Source organism: Antechinus flavipes, chromosome 4, assembly GCF_016432865.1.
Source record: "Antechinus flavipes isolate AdamAnt ecotype Samford, QLD, Australia chromosome 4, AdamAnt_v2, whole genome shotgun sequence".
Lineage (NCBI taxonomy): Eukaryota > Metazoa > Chordata > Mammalia > Dasyuromorphia > Dasyuridae > Antechinus > Antechinus flavipes.
In genome coordinates, this window is record NC_067401.1 from 49,976,672 (window position 1) to 49,996,633 (window position 19,962).

General features: G+C 37.8%; 1 protein-coding gene across 4 annotated transcripts in view; it reads right to left on the bottom strand.

Moving 5' to 3' along the window:
* Positions 1-229: 229 nt before the first annotated feature.
* MAGI3 (membrane associated guanylate kinase, WW and PDZ domain containing 3) overlaps positions 230-19,962 on the bottom strand; it is a 213,368-nt gene continuing 193,635 nt past the window's right edge. For 2 of the 4 annotated variants that reach the window (XM_051992999.1, XM_051992997.1), the window contains exons 17-21: positions 12,694-12,796; positions 11,788-11,914; positions 10,847-10,990; positions 5,028-5,166; positions 230-3,390 (exon numbers count right to left, since the gene is read on the bottom strand). In XM_051992999.1, the coding sequence (XP_051848959.1) occupies positions 2,291-3,390; positions 5,028-5,166; positions 10,847-10,990; positions 11,788-11,914; positions 12,694-12,796 (1,613 nt within the window). In that variant the 3' untranslated portion in view covers positions 230-2,290. Of the gene's footprint in view, positions 3,391-3,922; positions 4,095-5,027; positions 5,167-10,846; positions 10,991-11,787; positions 11,915-12,693; positions 12,797-19,962 lie in introns of those variants that run through there. The other 2 variants (XM_051993001.1, XM_051993000.1) reach the window with 2 other exon arrangements.

Below are 19,962 nucleotides of genomic sequence, written 5' to 3' on the forward strand. Positions count from 1 at the left end.
ATAAAGGACATCGGCGATTTCCACTTAAGCCTTACATATAAAGAGTCCTGCAGAAACAAAGTTTTCATTACAAGAAACTTTTTTTTTTTCTACAAGACTTGTGAACGTGTTATTTTGGAGAGACAAAATTTGTATATGTGAGTAATTCAGACTTCTTGTGTACTAATGGAGAATATTACAGCAATATAAAAGGGACAACAAATGCATTTTATGGAATGAAAACCAAAGATCATTAACTTTTTTTTTTAATATTATCTATATAAAAAATAACGAGCGATTTACAGTTTTCTCTCTCTAATCAGAACCTCAAGTATATATAAAGGTACTGTACAATATATAAACATTTACAACCAGCACGTCCATTTTTGCTTAGCGTTCCAAGGCCATGTTGCTAAATCATGATACATTAAGTACAGAGACAGGTTCTTAGAAAGGAAGAGCCACATCGGACCAACAACATATGACATTAAAGTTATGTCACAGTTAACAACAAAAGAAATAGTCATTGTAGAGTTGTGGACTACAGGGAAAATAAACCGGTGGCATTAGATGCTTAGCCTATAGCACAGCTCCTAATTATGTTCTATAATCAAAGGGTTATGAGAAGTGTGTGCATATAACTCTTAATGAAAAAGAGATCCAAAAAATTTCACTCAAGGAGACATTTCATATCTACAGTGGTTAAATTCAGAAATATTAAAGAGCTTCACAGTCAAACTCTAAGAGAGAAGGCTTTGTGAATGGTGATGTATCCTGTAGTGACAAGATGGACTGAGTGTGATGTTGTTATAGGACAGGTAAAATGCCACGTAAAAATTACATATTCTGAAATTTTTAAATTTATATTTGCTATTGAATTTTTTTAGGGAACTGAAAAAACCTATTGCTATTTTATATATTGAAAACTGCATCTAGCCCTACCGTCCAACTGAGCTAGTTTTGTTTGACTGGATTCTAAAAAAAATTTTTTTAAAGCACACAAGCTGAGCACACATCTCCTATTGAAGAAGCTGGTACCTACAAAAACTTAATACGTAAAGTCCAAGTAGATAAGTGTTCTCTGCTCTTGATACACATTACCCTGCTATCTGCAAATTGTATGGGGCTCTTTTGGTTCTCCTCTTTGAGAGGAAGGAACTCCACAAAGTTCATGTCAATGTTCTCTCACTCCTGGAGTTTCTATAAATGATGAACCTCATTCAAGTGTTATCAAATAAACTGATACTCCATCTGTATGAATGCTGAAACTAATATAATGATTAGAACTCCATGGAAGCCTCCAAAACTTCATGATTTTTCAGCCATGTCCATATTAAAGTATAATGACATTTAGTACCAATTATTCAAAAACAAAGGAGTGGTAGTATGTTGCCTTAATCAGTTAATAGGAAATATTTCACATGCTTATTTATAATATTATGAAATGAATGAAAAAGAGGCAGTATGATCCTGAGGTACTTTATATCTAGTTGAAAAAAAAAAGGAAGTAAGCTTTTTATTACTTAATGCACTTCCTTGATGATTTTGGACTAAAAAACTATAGGTAACAAATGTATTTTAACAGTTAAAGAGTTCTTGGAAGCATCTTAAATGATTAGACCAAAAAAAATTTTTTTTAATTGTTTTCCAGAGGTTGAAACATTGGCTTGAATCAATATATTTTTCCTTTAAAAGTGATGGTGATTTGGGGCTCTATTAAATAAAAAAATCAGTTGAAAAGCCAGTTGGGGGTGGGGGTGGGGAGACTATCAGTGGTTTTTTTGAAAAGACCATAATCATCTTTTAACAATGAATCAACAGAACCTCCTCTTTGATGATCAGCAAAAACACAAATATTTCTTTCTGTAAACATGCAACATGCTATTGAAAACATTGACTTCCAAACCAAATTTTGCTTTTCCATTGCTGCAGAAATGTCAGAGGAGGCTAAAACAGACAAGATACAGTAGATAAATTGGCACAAGGACAAGGAATGAGTCATGGTCACATTGGCAATATAGACATCATTTTGTTCAGACACTCACACTACAATCTGAAAGCCTTACAAGTGCAATGGCAAATGAGCAGCAGTAGACTGCCTTCCTGAAGGTCAGGGACATCAGCTAGGGGAGAAAGAAAGGAGGGACAGGGAGGCGGATTCTGAGCAATCCTGGAAGTCCTTCATGCAGCTTAGTTAACTTAGGGATCAAATTAAAATGTGTTGTTTATGCCTATTCAAAGACTTCTTTGAAAATTGCTGCTTTTCTTTTTAAACAAAAAAGAGAACATTTTTCTTTTCCATTTTAGACAGTTACAGACGTTTCTCAGCCACACCAAGGACTCGGTTTGCACTTGGCACTTTCCAAGGTCCGGGTGTTATTGGGACTTTCTTAACTGGAGAAATACTTCCAGGTTTTAACCCCAAACTATCTTTTTTTCTCTCCACTTTCTCTGGGTCTTTTTCTTTCTGTTCTCCTGCCTTGTTCCGAATGTCTGTTTCTTCAGATTCTAACTTTGGTAGCTTTTTTGACATTTTGCTACTTGGTCCTGTTTTGGATTTGCTACAACTTATTTCTCCAGAGTTTGCTTTCTTTCCTTTTTCATTTTCAGCTACTACTTTGCTGCCAGGCTCATTGGCTCTTTTGGATGGAAGAGATTTTTCATCCGTTTTCTGGCTTTTTTTCTCCAAGGAATACACTTCATTTTTCCCAGACTGATTTTGCTTTGGGTCTCTCTTGGAGATAGTTACTTTTTCCTTCTCATTTTTGGTCATCTCAGTATTTTCACCAGGTCGTTTCTCCTCCCCCTCTTGCAACCCGGCCTCAGTGGTTAGTTTGTCTCTGAGTACTTCCATCTTTGGCTGCTTTTGGGGACTAACAGATCTTCCTCTAGGTTTTCTTGCCTTATCTTTTCCAGAACCTTCATTAGTGCCAATTTGTAAATTTTTATTTTCCCTTTTTTTGGGGCTCAAGGACCGATCTTTGGGTCTTCTTTTTGGGTCACCCTTTAAAGGACTGGCTATTTTTTCTCCATGGTCTCCTGAAGATCTGTTAACTGTCTTTTTGGGACTAACAGATCTGCCTCTTCTTGCAACATCATTTTCAACTTCCTGATGAATTCTTTTCTCACCATGCCCTTGACTACTGGGTTGAACCTTTTTATTCACATTTTTTTGGACAGAAGATTGATGCTTTATTTCAGAATTGTTTTCATTTGTAGGACTTTTCTTTACTGGCAGAGTATCCTTTAATTCTTCTACCTTTTCACATATCTGAATTCTCATTAAAGCTTCTTCGGATACTGGTACATGAGAAATTTCAAATATGGAAGTAGAATATAAAGATGGGAGATATGGTGACTGTTCATCATAAATTATGCTTGAAGATGAAGGATTAAAACTATCCCAATCACCTAAAAATGAATAAATAAAATGAATTTGTTTATAGAGCATTTATTATTTTCTTTTTTGAGAAATTTCTATAACTTTTGACAGCATTTTTTAAATGTAGCTTAAAACTTACATCCTTTGTTTATGAGTATTTGAAGATATACAAATGTGCAACTGCACAGAACAACAAAGATTTGTGGGTGCATATTTATGTATGTATAAATTAATCATTAAAAGAATGTAACTGAAAAATAATTTCATGGTAACAGTTTTGGGAAATGAAGAATTTAAATATGGTGAATATGTTTGCTTTAATGATAAGGTCTAGTGTGCAAGAAATTTAACTTTCAGTTGCTGTCAGTGAATATGCAGCCTTCAGACACTGACTTTTAGCAAAATTGTTTGCTAAAGAGTGTAGGTGGACTGTGTAATTCATTTGCAAACTGGTAACCAGGTAGATGGAGCCTTTAGGATTATGTGGTAGGAACTTGTAAATAATAACCCTTGCAACAAGCTGTCAAATTTAATGCCAAAAGGAAACTGAAACATGGAGGAGAGGGGAGGAATAGATTTATTGTATTTAATTAAAAAGAAAAAAATAAAGAGAGAAATGAATCAAAAGACATGCAAATTTACCAAGTCTTTTTAAGGAAAGACCAAGAAAAGCCCTGAAAGCCTTAATGTTGCTCAGGTTTCACGTAGGAGCAGAGACCGGAAGGAGCCAAACCTGAGGGAGGAAGAGAAAAAGCCTAGGACTAGGTACAAAATCATAGAGCAGTCAGCAAAGATGTCACCAGGATTGTGATTTTTGAGTAGAACATGAAAGAGAATCACAGAACTGGAGGGGACCGAAAGAGCCATGGCTACTCTTCCTTCCCTGCCCCCAAAGCACCAGGGAGTATGGATACTGTCTCTTTTTGGCTTCCAGCCCCATCAGACTAGAACGACTTTCAAATGATTTGGATAACACCACAAAAAACCCTGGGCACTGAGAAGCAGGGCATGGAGGGTCCTGGCTACAAAGGCTGTGACTTTCTTAACACCAGAGAGATTTAGTGACAAACGTGATTGTAAGGAAACAATTTCATTTCTGAAAGGAATTGTCATTTCCTTCACCCAAGAAGGAGGCGGTTCTGATGCCCACGATGGAGACTGAAGCACTACTTCCCAGACGGAAGCTTCAGACACATCCTTCGGTAGACACTGAGAGGCAGGAGCAGGAAGGGCACCGGACTGAGTCAAGAGCCCTGGCTTCCAGGGTCAGCTGTGCTCCTCAGGGCAAGAAGACTACGGGCAAGGCCCTGGGATTCTTGGAGGCCATGTTCTTCCGCATCTGAACCCTTGGCTGCCCACCGAAAAGGAGAATACTGTCGGAAGAGCGCTTCAGACTGCACTGTGCCGGCTCAGTATGCACTGCTTGTGGTATTAAGCATTTACGCAGTGTCTTTTATTGTCTTATTACAATATCATACCCCAAGAAAGACACTATCTGAAGCTGCGGAAATATTCAAGCCACAAAACCATCAATAAGTTCCCTCTGGAATCAGCTTTAGACTCAAATTAAGTCCTGACCTCGGCTGGTGTTGGTCACTCACCTGTCTCCTGCAATGCCCCCTCCCCTGCTCTCTTAAGCCCCTGCCCAACAGGCCTGCGTCCTTACCATGGTCAGGTATCAAGCCAGTGCCTGGCCTCAGCAGCAGCAGAACTTTATTTCCTCCAGCCTGGATCAGCTCAATGGCTCGAGTATGGGTAATGCCCTGTGTAGGCTCCCCATTGATTTCAACAATCTGGTCCCCAACCTAGAAAGGAAACAGTCATAGCAGCCAAGTCAACCTGTGGCCTTCTCTCTAAAGCCCACAGGGCCAATTTATCTTGCTTAGTGAATTTTGCTGGCAGCATTTCCTGCTGACCATTCACCCCTGACAGCTGATGAAAACTGGAAAGAACCTCAAAATTAAAGAACAGCACTTTTATTTACTATTCAATAATTTACCTCAGCAATTTAAAGTTTTAGTTGAATCAGTTTTGGTGGGGTTTTTAAAATTTTGTTTTGTTTTAAATTAGAGGAGGCACATAATCATGTGGTAGGTTGTCTAGATATTAAGACCCCTGAGATTTATTTCTGTATTTCCCAACAACTGCCAGAATACCCTCTGCCCTAAAAAATGTCATACAAGGGAGTGTGACTTAATGGAAAGAATTCTCCATTTGGGCCCAGAGGAGGTAGGTCTGAGTTATATTCCTTACTACTTGTCTCACCTGGGCAAATCCCTCCCTCCTGTCTCTGGGTTTCAGTTTATACCCAATCCATAAAATGAGGAAGGTTAGAATATATGATCTCTAAGATCCTTGCTCGAGTTTCTAAACAATTATTATTGGATGCTGCAGGACTTCATGCAGCTCAATCTCTGAATCTGAAGATGTACTTTTTACACCATCTATGTTATGGTTTCCCTCAGATTTGTTCTGATGATTCTCTAATATGATCATGATTATGCAAAAAGAGCAATACCCTTATAAGAAAACCATATAATGTATAGTTACTTCAAGGGTGCACAATCTGTCAACACAGCAACTCACTTGAAAAGATGCAAACTGTCACTAGGTGGCACCTCAGCAGACAGATAGTCTTCCTGAGTTGTCAGAAAGGTCCAATATCCCTGAGACAACTCCTTGGTGACCAAGGTCCTTGAGATCTGGGGAGTGCTAACTTGCCCAAGGTCACACAATCAGGATGTCCCTAGATTATCAGCTTAGAAATGGAGGGGACCCTCAGAAGCCATGATGTTCTATAATTTGTCCAAAGTCATTAGTTAGTGAGTGTCTGACAGAAAATTTGAACTCAGATCTTCCTAATCTAAGCAGAATGCTTTATCCACTGCCCAGGTAGGAGGTAGAGGCAGGAAATGAAGCCAAATATTTCCTTAAATCTGACTTAATAAATGGAAAACATGATTACTGAGCCACCTCCAGTAATGTTGAAAAATCATGATAAATGAGAAAAGTACCATACGATTTGAGATTTTCACAAAAGAGAAAGGAACAATCTGTACGCTTTAGGTTCAGGAGCTTGAGGTGGATTTCTGGGAAGATTCTAGAACAGATTATTAAAGGGAAGGGTTGGGTGAACATTTAAAGAGGCATGATGATTATAAAGAACTGACATGATTTCAAGGAGAACAAATCATGTCAAGACTAACCTCATTCCTTTTTTTGATGTGATTAATAATACAGTAAATAAAGGTAATATTCATGAATACAGCTTAGCTATATTTTAGCAAAGCTTTTTATAAAGTATTTTGTATTATTGTTGTGGTGAAGATGGAGAGAAGCTGACTAGATAATACAGTTAGATAAAAGAATTGCTTTATGAGCTGGACTTAATGGTTCAATATACCTAAGGCAGGAGTTTTCCAGTGCTACATTCATTTCTAGGCACCATGATTTAAGGATACAGATACAGATGGGCTGGAGACCATACAAAAGGAATGGACCAGGATGGTTAAGGGCTGTCAGTCCCAGACATCTGAAGATCAATTTGGCCATTCTATTTGGCCCCAGCAGAGAAAAGTTCCAAGGAGGCAAGTTAAGCGTTGCCTCGACAAGCTCTAAATGGAATGGCTGGCCTCTGGGCCTGAATCCAACAAAATGAAATGTAATGAGGATGGAGTTAAAATTTTACACTTCTGAAGTTGATTTTTAAAACCAAATACAAAATCAAAAGGCAGAGGCAGAGTTAAGACAGGAATTCGGCTGTTCAGCTAAAAAAAAAAAAAAAAAAAAAAAAAAGAACTGGGAGTTTTAGTAGGATTCAAGTTTAATAAGAGTCAGCAAGAAGACAAGCTCATGCAGAAGAAGCTCAGGAGATCCTGAGCTGCTCTGGGTATAGCCTCAGGAAAAAGGCAATGGCAATCCTACAGCTTCTGTGTGTCAGATCCTACCTGGAGAAAATGGGACTCAAGACCTTTTCTCCTACAACTCCTTCTCTTCCTTTTCTTGTGGGCAGACCACCATCCTTCCAGTCACCAGGTTTACCACATTGAAGGAATTCCTTAGATCCAAACAGCTGCAAAATTCTGCCCATTCTATCTTCAAACTATTGATCCTTTCACCTCTTCCTCACTTAGTCACTATCTAGAAATGGATGTGGAGTGATTGCAAGAACTCATGACTCCTAACTAGGATTATTACAAAATTCAGGTTATTGAGTTTCCTTTCCTCTTCTAGCCATTCTTTCCTTTTTGCCAAATTTATCATTTTTTTTTCAATTACAAGTGTTTATTTTCCCTTCATTCCCTTGGAGGAAAACTAGATGATAATACAATTTGATAAAGAATTGCTTCCCTGCCTGCCACTGAATAATTTTAAAGAAAAAGAAAACATTCTGAACATTCTGGCAATGTGGAAATTTGTTTTGTTTGATTATACCTATTTGTGGGCTTTAGGATAAATTGAAAACAACTTGACAAAATTTTTAATGCTAAATTATTTTGGTACAGCATCGAAATCATAACAAAATAACAACTGACTCCTTCTCAAAACGCAATTTGAGAATGGTTAACAAAAAAGTATAAAAAATTATTCCAAATGCTAATATGATAGCTTTACACCTTCAGGAGTTTATTGATAGTTAAAATAAAGATGAGTATGCTTCAGTTTTACTACAATAGTACCAATCTCAGGACTGGACCAGACAGATCTTAAGCCCTGGAAAATCTCACCCTTTTGTACCAAGAGTTCTTGCCCCAGAGTCCACTGTCCTCACTGGGAGGTTGCTCCTGTTGCTCCCTCTGTCTAGACACTGGCTCTAGTCAATTCACCTGCTTCTGTATACTTTTTGCTGACTCCCACACTTCCCATGTTTCTAGGACTCTTTGTCTGATATCTCTCTCACCCTCACCATTTGTGAACTTGTTATATCCTTTAGTAGAATGTAAAACTCCTTGTAGGCAGGGACTGGGAATTTTTATCTTGATATCTCCAAGAATTAGCTTTGCATATATGAGATACTTAATAATTTTTTGTTGAAATGAAGTCACTTCACCTGAGACTCATTTTCCATATCTATAAAATGGGGTTGTTGCGAGAAAAGTACTTTATAAATCTTAAGAGGCTAAGAGAACCTTTTCAAAATCTTTCCAAGGCCTATTTCTCTGTAAAAATAAAAAGTGCCCAAACTTGTAATTAAACAGACTCACCACTAGGTGTCCTTATTTTTTTAACATTAGAAGTTTAACCGTTATCCGCAAATACTTTTCATTAAAGAAGGTGGTGAGTGGAGAGTGGGGGGGAGGGGGGGGAAGGAGGGGAGAGATTAAAAAAAAAAAGTTGGGAAGGGGACATAATCAATCTAGAGCCAAATGCAAATTAAAAGGAACTTGATGTTTCTGATAAAGACATAAAACTGAAGAACACGGAAGAAAGATGATCGTTGTTTTTAACCATTAAACGTAACAAGTAAAATGTAGTTCCTTTTTATGACAAGAGGAATGAGAGAAATAATGTGGAAGGAAGGGAAAAAAGAACAGATTTACAAAGGAATAAGACAAGTAAGAGAGATATTAAGAATCAGGAAAAGACAATTATTCTTCAGGTAATATTGCTTTCACTCTGGTGCATGTGAGAATTTCTGTCCTGGGGTTGCCTAGACAGAAATGCTGCTTCCATGGGAATGCCTTCAGAACACTGCTGACAGCACGGCCAGGAGCAGCCTCTCTGTTACAGTCTGCAGAACCAAAGAGGGGGGTGGGAGGGAGGGGGAGTTAAGGCTAGCCTTTTTCTTTGGCTGTTTCTCTTGTGGATTTTTGCAATCCTTCACTTACTCTATATGGTGAAAGACAATGAAGTAAAGGGAGAGGCCTTGGGGCCTTCTAAGATAATGCAAAGATGGAATAGGCTTTGGGCTCTGTGTTTGTTCTGTTCTATTTTGGGTGAAAGGATGGGAATCCTGGAGCTTGAGAGTTTGGGAAGGTCAGGAGGGCACTGAGTCTGAGCTTTGTAACCAGGGTGGTCTTAGGCCCAAAGGAACAAGTAGGAAACAAAGACTCATTTGGAGATCACGCTGCGTCTGGTTCCGGACTTAGTGGGGCAATGTTAAATAGGAATTTATCTAAAATTGTCTCTCTTAAGTGAGGAGGAACGGGACAATTGTTCCTGCTAACTTTCTTGCTATGCTTTCAAAGTAAGTGTCCCTTTGTACAACTTAGTAGGTGTTAAATGGTGAAACATAACTGAGACCTATGCACTGAACTCTACTGGAAGGGACCATTAGTCCAGCTGGCCAGAAGTTGGGATCTGGAAAGAATGCTGGGACAGTACAGAACCTAAAAGGGAACGTGCAACGCCTAGCCACAGAACTGCAAATGCACCCTGCTTCATGCTTACATGTCCAAGTTTCAACCTCCAAAGAGAGGATAATAATAATTAGGACTTGTGCTACCGCTTGGAGTTTCAAGGTTTTTTTTTTTGTTGTTGTTAAAGGTCTATTTGTGATACTTTGTCGGCTTTTAAATCATTTGTAACATGTGAAATAAATAGTTGTCCTTTACTTGATCTAAGTTTTACACCGAGCACTTTCTACTTCCCTCTTTTTGTGGAGATTTTAGACATGAAATAAGGTCCTAAATGTCAAATAATTTGTGGTGGCAGGGAGCTCGAGGTTTCAGGGATGCCCATCAATTGAGGAATGGCTGATCAAAATGAGAAGTAGCTTCGGCTACAAGGAATGATAAGCTCAATGGTTTTAGCAAAGCACGGAGAGAACTCCATGAAATAATGTAAGGGCAAAATGAGAAAAGAAAACACTCAATACAATAACAGCAGTATTGTTTTAAGAGAACTTTGAGCAACCAAATCATTCTGACTGAAGGAACATACTGTTTGCATCCAGAAAAGAATATTACTGTGGTGTAGGAAAGGATGAGCTAGGAGATTTAGAAAAACATGGAAAGACTGGATTTATGAAGGAAGATGCTATCCACCTTTAGAGAAACAGATGATAGGAGATAATAAGCATCGTATACAGGTTTATGGATATCTATGTGCATGTGTATATACACACTTTCTTGATAGATATCCATGCTTAACTGTAGCCTTCTTTAGGATAGAAGGGGGAAAGGAAGGAGAAACAACTGAAAAGTACACAGCAGAGAACAAAAGAAAACCAATAAGGAAGCAAGGAGAAGCAGAGCAGCTTTGAAATAATGTATAGTATTTCTTACATAAGTTTTCTTGAAATGAAAATTTATTGTTTTATATTAAATACTCTGAAATTCTGATGACGTAAAAGAAACTCTTCTGATAAGGAAGAAAAGAGGTCTTATCCTGCTGTGGGGCCACAGTTTAGGCCTAGGGCTCCCCAGGATTAGTGACTCTTCTTGGAAAATTTACTCTCTAGTTTCAGAAGTCAGAAGATTAAGAAGAATTTTTTTTTTAAAAAAAGTGACATAGATAGAGGGCAGCAAATAGAGGCTAACTCACATGAATTCTCCCATCTTTAATGGCAGGACCATCCTCAGCAAGTCGAAGAATGAACAACCCCATGTTATATTCCTTTCCCCCACGAAGACTGAATCCAAAGCCTCTTGGGCCTCTTTCTAGTTCCACTGGATAACAACCAAGGTTCTAAAGCAATGCAGAAGGAAAAAAGAAAAAGACAAAACTTGTTTTTCTGTCCTTTTATGTAAAATAAACAACTAAAAGTTGAACAAGTATTATTTACAAATGAGAAGCCACACTCAAATGCATTTTTAAAGGAATTCTCCTGTGGAAAATAACTATGAATTTCACATGAACAAATACCTAATATTAATGGCAGTACTCAAATTAATTTAAACATGATCAGATTTCATTGTCCATAGCTGTCCTATGTGGTGTGCAGTGGGAAACTATTAAAAAAACTATTTTAAAAAGTGAGTTTTTTAAATTTTACTTTTCAGTTTTGAATTCACTTCTTCCTACCCACTGAGAAAGTTAAGAAATAAGATAATTATATATATGAAATCTTGTAAAACAAATTTCCACATTAACCATGTTGTGGGGAGAAGGACATTCTTCGAAAAGTCACCATTTTGAAAAGCTTGAAGCAGTCTATGACTAATTCTGAGGGAGAAGGTTCCTTTGCTGAAATAGTAGTTAAGCTCCTATTGTCTCAATAAGCACTTTCAACCAATAGCTTTTCTTTCTTCAATTAGATGATAAACCCTAGAAAAAGGATTAGTTCCTTAACTTTTGTATTCTCTCAGAGTACCAAGTATAAACTGTACGGGAGCAATAAAAACTCAAGAAGGAATGTGTTTATTCTCATGAGCTATATTTATCCTTTGAATTCCTTGGAATATAATTACCTTAAAAATGTCACTGACTTAACAGCCCTAACACTCAGTTAGATATACGAGACACTGGAGTGGGTTTTTAGTTACCTGATTGTGACGATTACCCACAATCGAAATCAAAGCTGTATCAGGTTGGGCAAGGTGCTTGTGGTCAGACCATGACAGCCTATAAGTCGTGGAAACATCTTTCCCAATTTCACTTTCTAAACCACTTCTGCAAGAAAGAGAAATCAAGAATATAGCACAGTGTACACCCTCAGTAGAGGAAGAGATCTCTTAAATATATTTGATACATGGAGAACTAGAAAGAGAAACTGGAGGTGAGGCAGATTTACCTCAATTTTATTTAGAGGGCAAGATATCTCATCTCCATTCTCCTGCCATTGCCAAATGCTGAGAAATAACTTTAGCTAGCTATGATATAAATGCAAGATAAACATTTGCATATTAACCCTAACATATCCCCAAACTTTTGTTATCAGAAATGTATTTAACAAAGTACATCAGCACGACTGATATCAGGAAAAGCAGGACTCCATTAATACAATTAAAGGGTCCAAAGTTAATATAGTTACAGCAAAAAATTGCTGTCAAGCATTCCTAAGGTGTATGGATCAATCCCCATGATGCTGTTAATTTCCATCAATCTAGTTTTGGTTTCAAAGCTACCTTTTCCAACAAATGAGAACTGTAACCCCTATTTCTGTTGGGCATGATAGCAGCATTCAATTCTGGTGTTGAAATTTCAGACAGAGCCTTTTTGCCAAAAATGCCAGGTCCAAAAGTGGCGAAACCAGATGCTGCTCTATTTATTCCTGCCAGCATCTATTTGTCAGGCACAGATCTCTGACTAGACTTTAGATGGCACAGAATTTGTCAACTCAGTAATATACCTGAAGGGGTCAGTGGACAAATGATTTTTGGTCCCAAACTGTTTTCTTCACATTCCTAAAAAAGTACAATGAAAACCAACTTGAGATAAAATAGCCTCACCGCTCTCCTGCTGTGTGACCAGCTTGGGTCTGTCCCATGGGTCTGTGCTGAAGTGCTGGACTTTGCCTGGCCGAATTTGTTCCTGATGGTGGACCATGATGTTCTGTTCAAAAGTGAAAACAAGGGGATTGAAAGTCTGTGACTGAAGATGTAAAACTGAAGAATGTGCCAGTGAGACAAGAACTAGTAACATTACTATTTCAATATAAGCAGTACTGTGGTGGGCTATCTACAATCCGAACATGAGTATCTTTTTTCTACTAGTTTCTGATTAATGCATATATTTCATGAGTACAACAGAAACAAGTTTCCTAGTATAAATTTTTTCTCTTCTTTATTTTGATTAGTATACAGATTATAAATCAAAAGCAAAGAAATTGAGTAAATTGTTATTTCTCTAATCATCTCTAAGGCACATGTTACAGCATATATATGTATATATGTATGTGTGCACACAACACATATATCCATATTCATGTTTACATATATGTATGCACCTATATTCATGCATAATATTCAAAAGCCCTGTGAAATGCTTATTGATCAACTCTCAGAACTTGTGCTATAAAAATGCAAATAATTTCTGCAATTTAGGAAACATTTTTGTTCATGTTTCCATAATTAAGAATAAACTTCCTTCTATTCACAAAATCCATTGGTCTTTTCACAGTTTTCATTCTTTTTTCACTTGCTTGTAACATTTGACACTCTATTGCCCTCTCAAATTAAGCAAACAAGTAGTTAGCATTTACCTTCAATTCATTTCGAGAAGCATTAAGAGCATTACTATATATATAGTACTATGATGAAGATTCAAAGATAAGATGGCTTTGGGCTCAAGGACTTTACATGCCACTGGGAAGACATAAAATATCAACAAAATATGTATCTGTCTGAGTCTTCCTGATCCCAAGACCAGCACCAGATCCAAGACACCATGATATCTTGCAAGAAGAGCTCAAGAAGACTAAATGTAAAAAGAGAAAAGAGGAAACAGCACAAAGCTCTTTGTGGTATCTACAATAAGGAGATGGGGCACGGATGATGAGCCAGCAAAGCACTACAAATCAGTCAGATAAGTGGGAGACCATATAGGAGGGTGGCTAACAGCATAAAATTCTATAGTTCAGGAAGGACAAGAATTGAGAAAAGGATTTTTCATATAAAGTATAAGATCACAGTCAATTTAACAGTTGAATGGTTTTGCTGGAAGCCAGACTACAAAGGGTTGAGAAGTGAATGGGAATCAGAGGTGAGGCCATGAACTAGACGTCCTTTACAAGGAGTTTGGCTATTAAAAGTGACAAAATGTGAGAATTTATAGGGGTAGTAGAGTCAAGTAAAGGAATTTTTGGGACTAAGGAAATAGGTAGCAGAGAAATCCACAGAATAAGAGGCTAAAGATTAGATTTTAATTATTTTTATTCTGAATATCAAGACCAAAAACCAAAAGCATATTTATAACTATAGAACAGAACTCAGAGTACTGAGTATATGAAACCAAAATCTCTATTTCATATTGATTTTTTAAAAGTATATAATAAATTTGATAAATGAACTTTCAAAATAGTTTTGCTTGGCTATGCTTCCTGAATTTGTTTGTTTTCTTCTCAGCATTTTTAAAAGTTTGAATGGGCTTAAAAAACAATTATTGCTTTTCCCACCTCTCACAATTCAAAGAGCAAGGTGCTCTTGTAACAAATAGATCTAGCCAAATAAAACCAATGTACACAGTGACTTTCCAAAAATCGATGTCTTTTTCTGTGCTTTGAATCCATCACCTTTTTATATAGGAAGATGGATAATATATTTCATTCTAGATTCTTTTAGTCATGGTAATTCAATAAACTGAATTAAGTCTTAAGTCTTTAAATTTTGTCATTATTTGAATTTGTCTTGAAGTCTTTTAATTTTGTCATTATAATGTTTTATTTTATAAATTATGCTGCTCACTTTACTCTGCCAACATCAATTCCTACTACCAGGATTCTTTGAAATTATTCCATTCCTCATTTCTTACTATGCTATACTATTCTAAGATATGAACAATTTGTTCAGTGACTGCCCAAGTGATAGCCACATCTTAGGCTCTAGTTCTTTTTTTCCCCTTTTAAATCCTCATTTCTGGATCATCAAGTGCTTCTACAAATAATTTGTGTATATATGGGTCCCTTCCCCCTGTCTTTGAAATCACTAGGGTATTAGGTCACTAGTGATATTGCTGCCAAATACATACAGGTCAGTAGTTTTTCTAGTGTAGTTCTAAATTGTTTTCAGAAGGGAAATGCAGGGTTCTGCCAAGACTGCATTAGGGTGGCTGTCATCCCACAACAATGCCATTTTATCTTTTGTCATCTTTATCAATCTAATGTGTGTTAAGTGAAATCTCAGATTTATATTAATCTTATTGCTAATGTTTTGGCTCATTCTTTCATGTAGATTTTGGGAGCCTTCAATTCTTTTGAAAACTATTTGCAGTCTTTGGTCAGTTATTAATGATCCTTAATCTCATTTGTTTGTACCAATATCCTATACATCTTACTTAGCATACTTTTATCAGAGCTATTTTATGTTGACTTTTCCATAGTTGACAATTTCTTCTCAATCTATAGCTACACTAACTTTGTTCAAGTAAATACTTTTAAAATTGATGTACTCAGAATGACCTATCTTTTAGAAGCACTTCAACTTGCTTCCTTAATGGCGACCTTTTCTTTTTCCTCTTCTCTTCATCTGTGTTATATCGTACCCAATGCATACTTACCATGGGACTCTCCGTTGTACTTTGGGTCATCTTCAACTTTATTTTTTTTGGGGGGAGGTTTGCATGACTTTGGAGACTTGCAGTCATACAATGTTACTGGAAGAATATTGTTAAAAAGATGGACCTTTTTATATTAGGGAGAAGTTTAGGTCACTAAAATAACTACAATTTGTGAAGCCAATCAAACCTGCTTTTCTTCTTTTATTGTTTTTTGGGCCCAGCTCACTTCAATTTCTTTGCAGTATTTTTCCTCAGATATATGTACCAATAGAAGAGCTCGCTAGGTTGTCTATGCAACTGCCTGACATAATCTAGACAGTCTGCCATTTTTATCCACTTTTTTTTCTGTGTAATTAGACCAAACTTCCCATCCTCACCCTCACTTGATCTGTCCATCCTTGCTGTTGTTCTATATTTATCTTTCTTTTGGTGGCTAACCTGCTATTTAATAACGTGGTTTACAATAGGTACCTCCATTTCCCTCTCACTTACTTTTTTGGGTAACTCTCTTTAGTCTGGTTTCCAACCTTATCAATTTAACAAAACTGCTCTCTCCAAAGTGGCTAATGATCTCTTACTGGCTAAACTGAGTGACTTTTTCCTCTGTCCTCATCCTTGACCTCTACATCCTTTGACAGTCAATGATTCTCTTTTTTTTGATATCCCATTCTCTCTGGGTTTTCATGATTGCTCTCTTGTTTTTCCCTCAGTTGGCAGACCATTTATCGACAGATCCTTTGTTAGATCTTTAGCCATGTCATGCCCACTAACCACGGGTATATAATGCAATGCTTTGTACTTCTTTTCTCTTCTCTGTATAATTTCCTTGATTCACCTGGTTCCCTGCTTTCAACTATCATCTCTATGCAAATGACTCTCAGATCTATAGATTCCGCCCTGACTTCTCTCCCAACTTCTAATCAAAAATCTTCAACTGCCAAACTACATGTTCCATGGTCCCCCCCCCTCCCCAAACTCTCACCTCTTCTAAACTTCCCAATTATTGTCTATGGCAGTGGTGTCAAATTAAAATAGAAATGAGGACCACTAATTTGTACATGAATATCCCTGTGGGCTGAATACTTAGTTTTAAAATGCAATATTATCTATGTTTTGCTATATATGTTTTTATTTATCTTGTTAATTATTTTCCAAAAATATTTTAATCTGGTTTGGGCTATACCAAGGAATGTTGCAGGCTGTCCATAATCTACCAGCTGTATGCTGAACACCTCTAGTCTAAAGTACCCATTCTCTTCCCATGTCTCTTATCCCCCATGATGTGATACAGCTCTTAAGGAAGATGCAGGAGTAAATCCTGAGGCCACCTAGCCTTGGGAGTGCCATAGTTAGAAAGGATATATTTATTCCCCTAGGCTGTCCTGCTCCAGTTTTCTCTGTATGACCAGAATATTGAGCCCACAAATAATGGCTCCTGTCAGACAAAAGCTTGTTGGTCTGTGATAATGGAGTTTCTGAGACTAATGAGCAACAGTAATGAAGTATTTAAAGTTGACGCAGGGGCAGAACAAAATTGGGGGTGGCAGCCACTTGACCTAGTGATGTTTCAGGCCTAAAAACATCCCTTCAGAAGATTCCTCCTGAACTCTGCTCAGAGAACTATGGGTACTGAATGTGCACAAAGTCAGAACCAGACCACTCCTTAACTTGAACTCTAAGTCATAAAATTAGCATATTAGTGGCAAGATGCACCTTTCCTGTAAGTTTACTTTCTTGCTCCTGGTTCTTTGTTAACTTCTTTTGGAATTTAGCCTGCTTTAATTGGCATTACAATTATAATAAACTTTGCCTCTTGACTCAGAGATGTGTCCAGCCTACAAATAATTTTGAGATATCTTGTGGTATCATTCTAGAACCCCAATGTGGGGGGGGTCTCCCTTAAGCCCCCACACCCATATCCAATCTGTTGCCAAGACAACTGCATACTACCTTCCCTGACTTCCTTTAGATCCCACCTAACAGGGAGCCTTTCAGACCCAATTAATCTGGGTTCCATGCCTCTGTTAATTAATTCCCATGCATGCGTGGGGCTTGTTTGTCCATATTTTTTGGCTTGCTGTCTCCTCCATTAGCCTGTGAGTTTGAGGACAGAAATTGCCTTTTGCCTTCATTTGGATCCCCAGTGTTCAGCACTGGGCCTGGAACCCAGGAGGTCCTTCATAAAACTGACTGACTCTTCATCACTCAGGCTCACAGGCCAGAGGTCATCCTCACCTCCTCATCTTCTGGCATTCCCCAGAGCAGAACAGTGGTGGGGTCCCTTCGTTGCTACCTTTAGAGCATCCTATATGCATCCCCTTTCTCCTCTGATACTGCTACTACCCCAGGGCAAATATTATTTAATACCTGGACTGCAACAAAAGCCTACTGGTTGTTTCCTGCCTTAAGATCCTCCCTAATCAAATCCCTTCTTAACTCAGGGGTCAAACTGATCACCTAAAAAACCACTCTGACCCTATGACCGCTCTACTCAATAAACTCCAGTGATTCCCTCCTACCCCTGGCCATTAAAGGCCTTAAAACCTGACCTCTTCCCATCTTCTTGTAGCTTATTCCCCCGTCTGCCCCCAACCCATGAACCAGTGACACTGGCCTCCTTACTCCTCGCCTCTGAGGTTTTCATTGGCTGTTTCCCCAAGCCTGAAATATTCTCCCCTTTTCTTGCTTCTTTCAAGTCTCAACCGAAGTCCTACTTTCTCCAAGCTTTTCCCAGTCCTCCTTAGTGTCTTCACTCCGAGACCGCCCCTACTGATCCTGTCAGCTTCTTGTTTGTGCAAAGCTATTTACATGTTGTCTCCCTCATTGCACTTGAACTTGCAGAGAGCAGGAACCATCCTGTGTCTTTCTTATACACCCAGAGGTCTGCAATATGCCTGGCTCAGAAAAAGTGCTTCAAGAAGGCTGGAGGGAAGAGTGCCTGAGCTCCCTGAGAGAAGATGGTCTTCCACTTCATTTTTTTGACCAAGCTTTGTCGTCATCGTGTCGCTGGATTCAGTTCCAATTGTTTTGCTGCTGTTCTTGCCATTTACACTGTGGTGGTCATTCTCTATACTATTGTCCTGTTTTTGCTTACTTCACTTTTCATCACTTCACACAAATCTTTCAGTACTCTCCGTATTCATCATGTTAATAGTTTCTTACAGCACAGTAATATTCCATTATGTTGATGTGCCATAATTTATTTAGCCATTACTGCACTGATAGGCATCTACTTTTCTGCCAATTATTTGCTAGCACAAAAGCACTGCTATAAATTTATTGGCATGCTGAGGACTTCTTTTTGCCATTAATGTCCTTGGGACATACACCTCACAGAAGAATTTCTGGATCAAAAGGTATCACTTTCCTGAACCATATTTCTGAACATTCTTCATTGTCTCCCTCCATTTCCACCTGTCCATTGAAGTCACTAAATAACTTCAAAAGTATATGTTGATTGGGGTAGCTAGATGGTGCAGTGGATAGAGCACCAGCCCTGAAGTCAGGAGGACCCGAGTTCAAATCTGGCCTCAGACACTTAACACTGGGCAAGTCACTTAACCCCAATTGCCTCAGAAAAAAAAAAAATGTATATGTTGATTTAATTTACAGGATTTACTGAGTTGTGATGTGGAATTTTTCTATCGCCTCCTCTTTTGCCACAGATGTTAGTAAATAAGCTGCAATTATTTTAAAGGTGATACTTTTGCAAACAGTCATCAAGAGAACTGCTATATATGGTGACCAAATATCTCATGATATATGTTTTTTTGTTTGTTTGTTTGTCTTGGTTTGGGATGCATGATAAAATCAATTCTGCCAGTTTTTTGTTTTTCTCTGCAGGGAGAGCCTGTGTAGTTGTAACTTCTTTTTGTTAACTGGATTCATTTATAGTGAGAATGTGATGTTGATTACGATTTAGTTGCTCCAGTAGTACATCTGCTTTTGGACACTAGACATGGAGTTCTCTCATATTTAGCATCCTAATAATGAATGTTAATATATTCTAAAAAGTATAATTCTTAGAAAATTCTGTCTCCTTTTTAAAGACTCTGCCAATATAAATGCATATGTGGAAGGAGCTACACAAAGGATGTTTTGTATCTTTGTTTTACATGGTATTGTGGTCAAAAATTTCACCATCAAGTTGCCAAAGTATCTATTATGAGTATCTATACTTCAGTGGGCTAATTCTAGGAAAAGTAGATCTAATGTTGCCAGGGCCATTCTTGAAGCTTTTTTAGGGACAGAGAATCTTTCAGAACTTGAGCACAGAAAAGACATTAGAATACTTTTGTGGATGTAATTGGTGGGGGGAGGAGCGCAGTGTGTTACTTAGTCTATTAATGTATCTGATAGTTTTTCTGCATAATATTTTTTATGAAAGTTTTTTCTTTTTGTTATTGTGTTGTCACTTTATTTAGTGCATTTCATGTTATTTTTGCGGTAAAGAGGGAAGCTAGGCTTAGTTATAGCTGTTCACTCATCCACCTTGCAGGAAATGC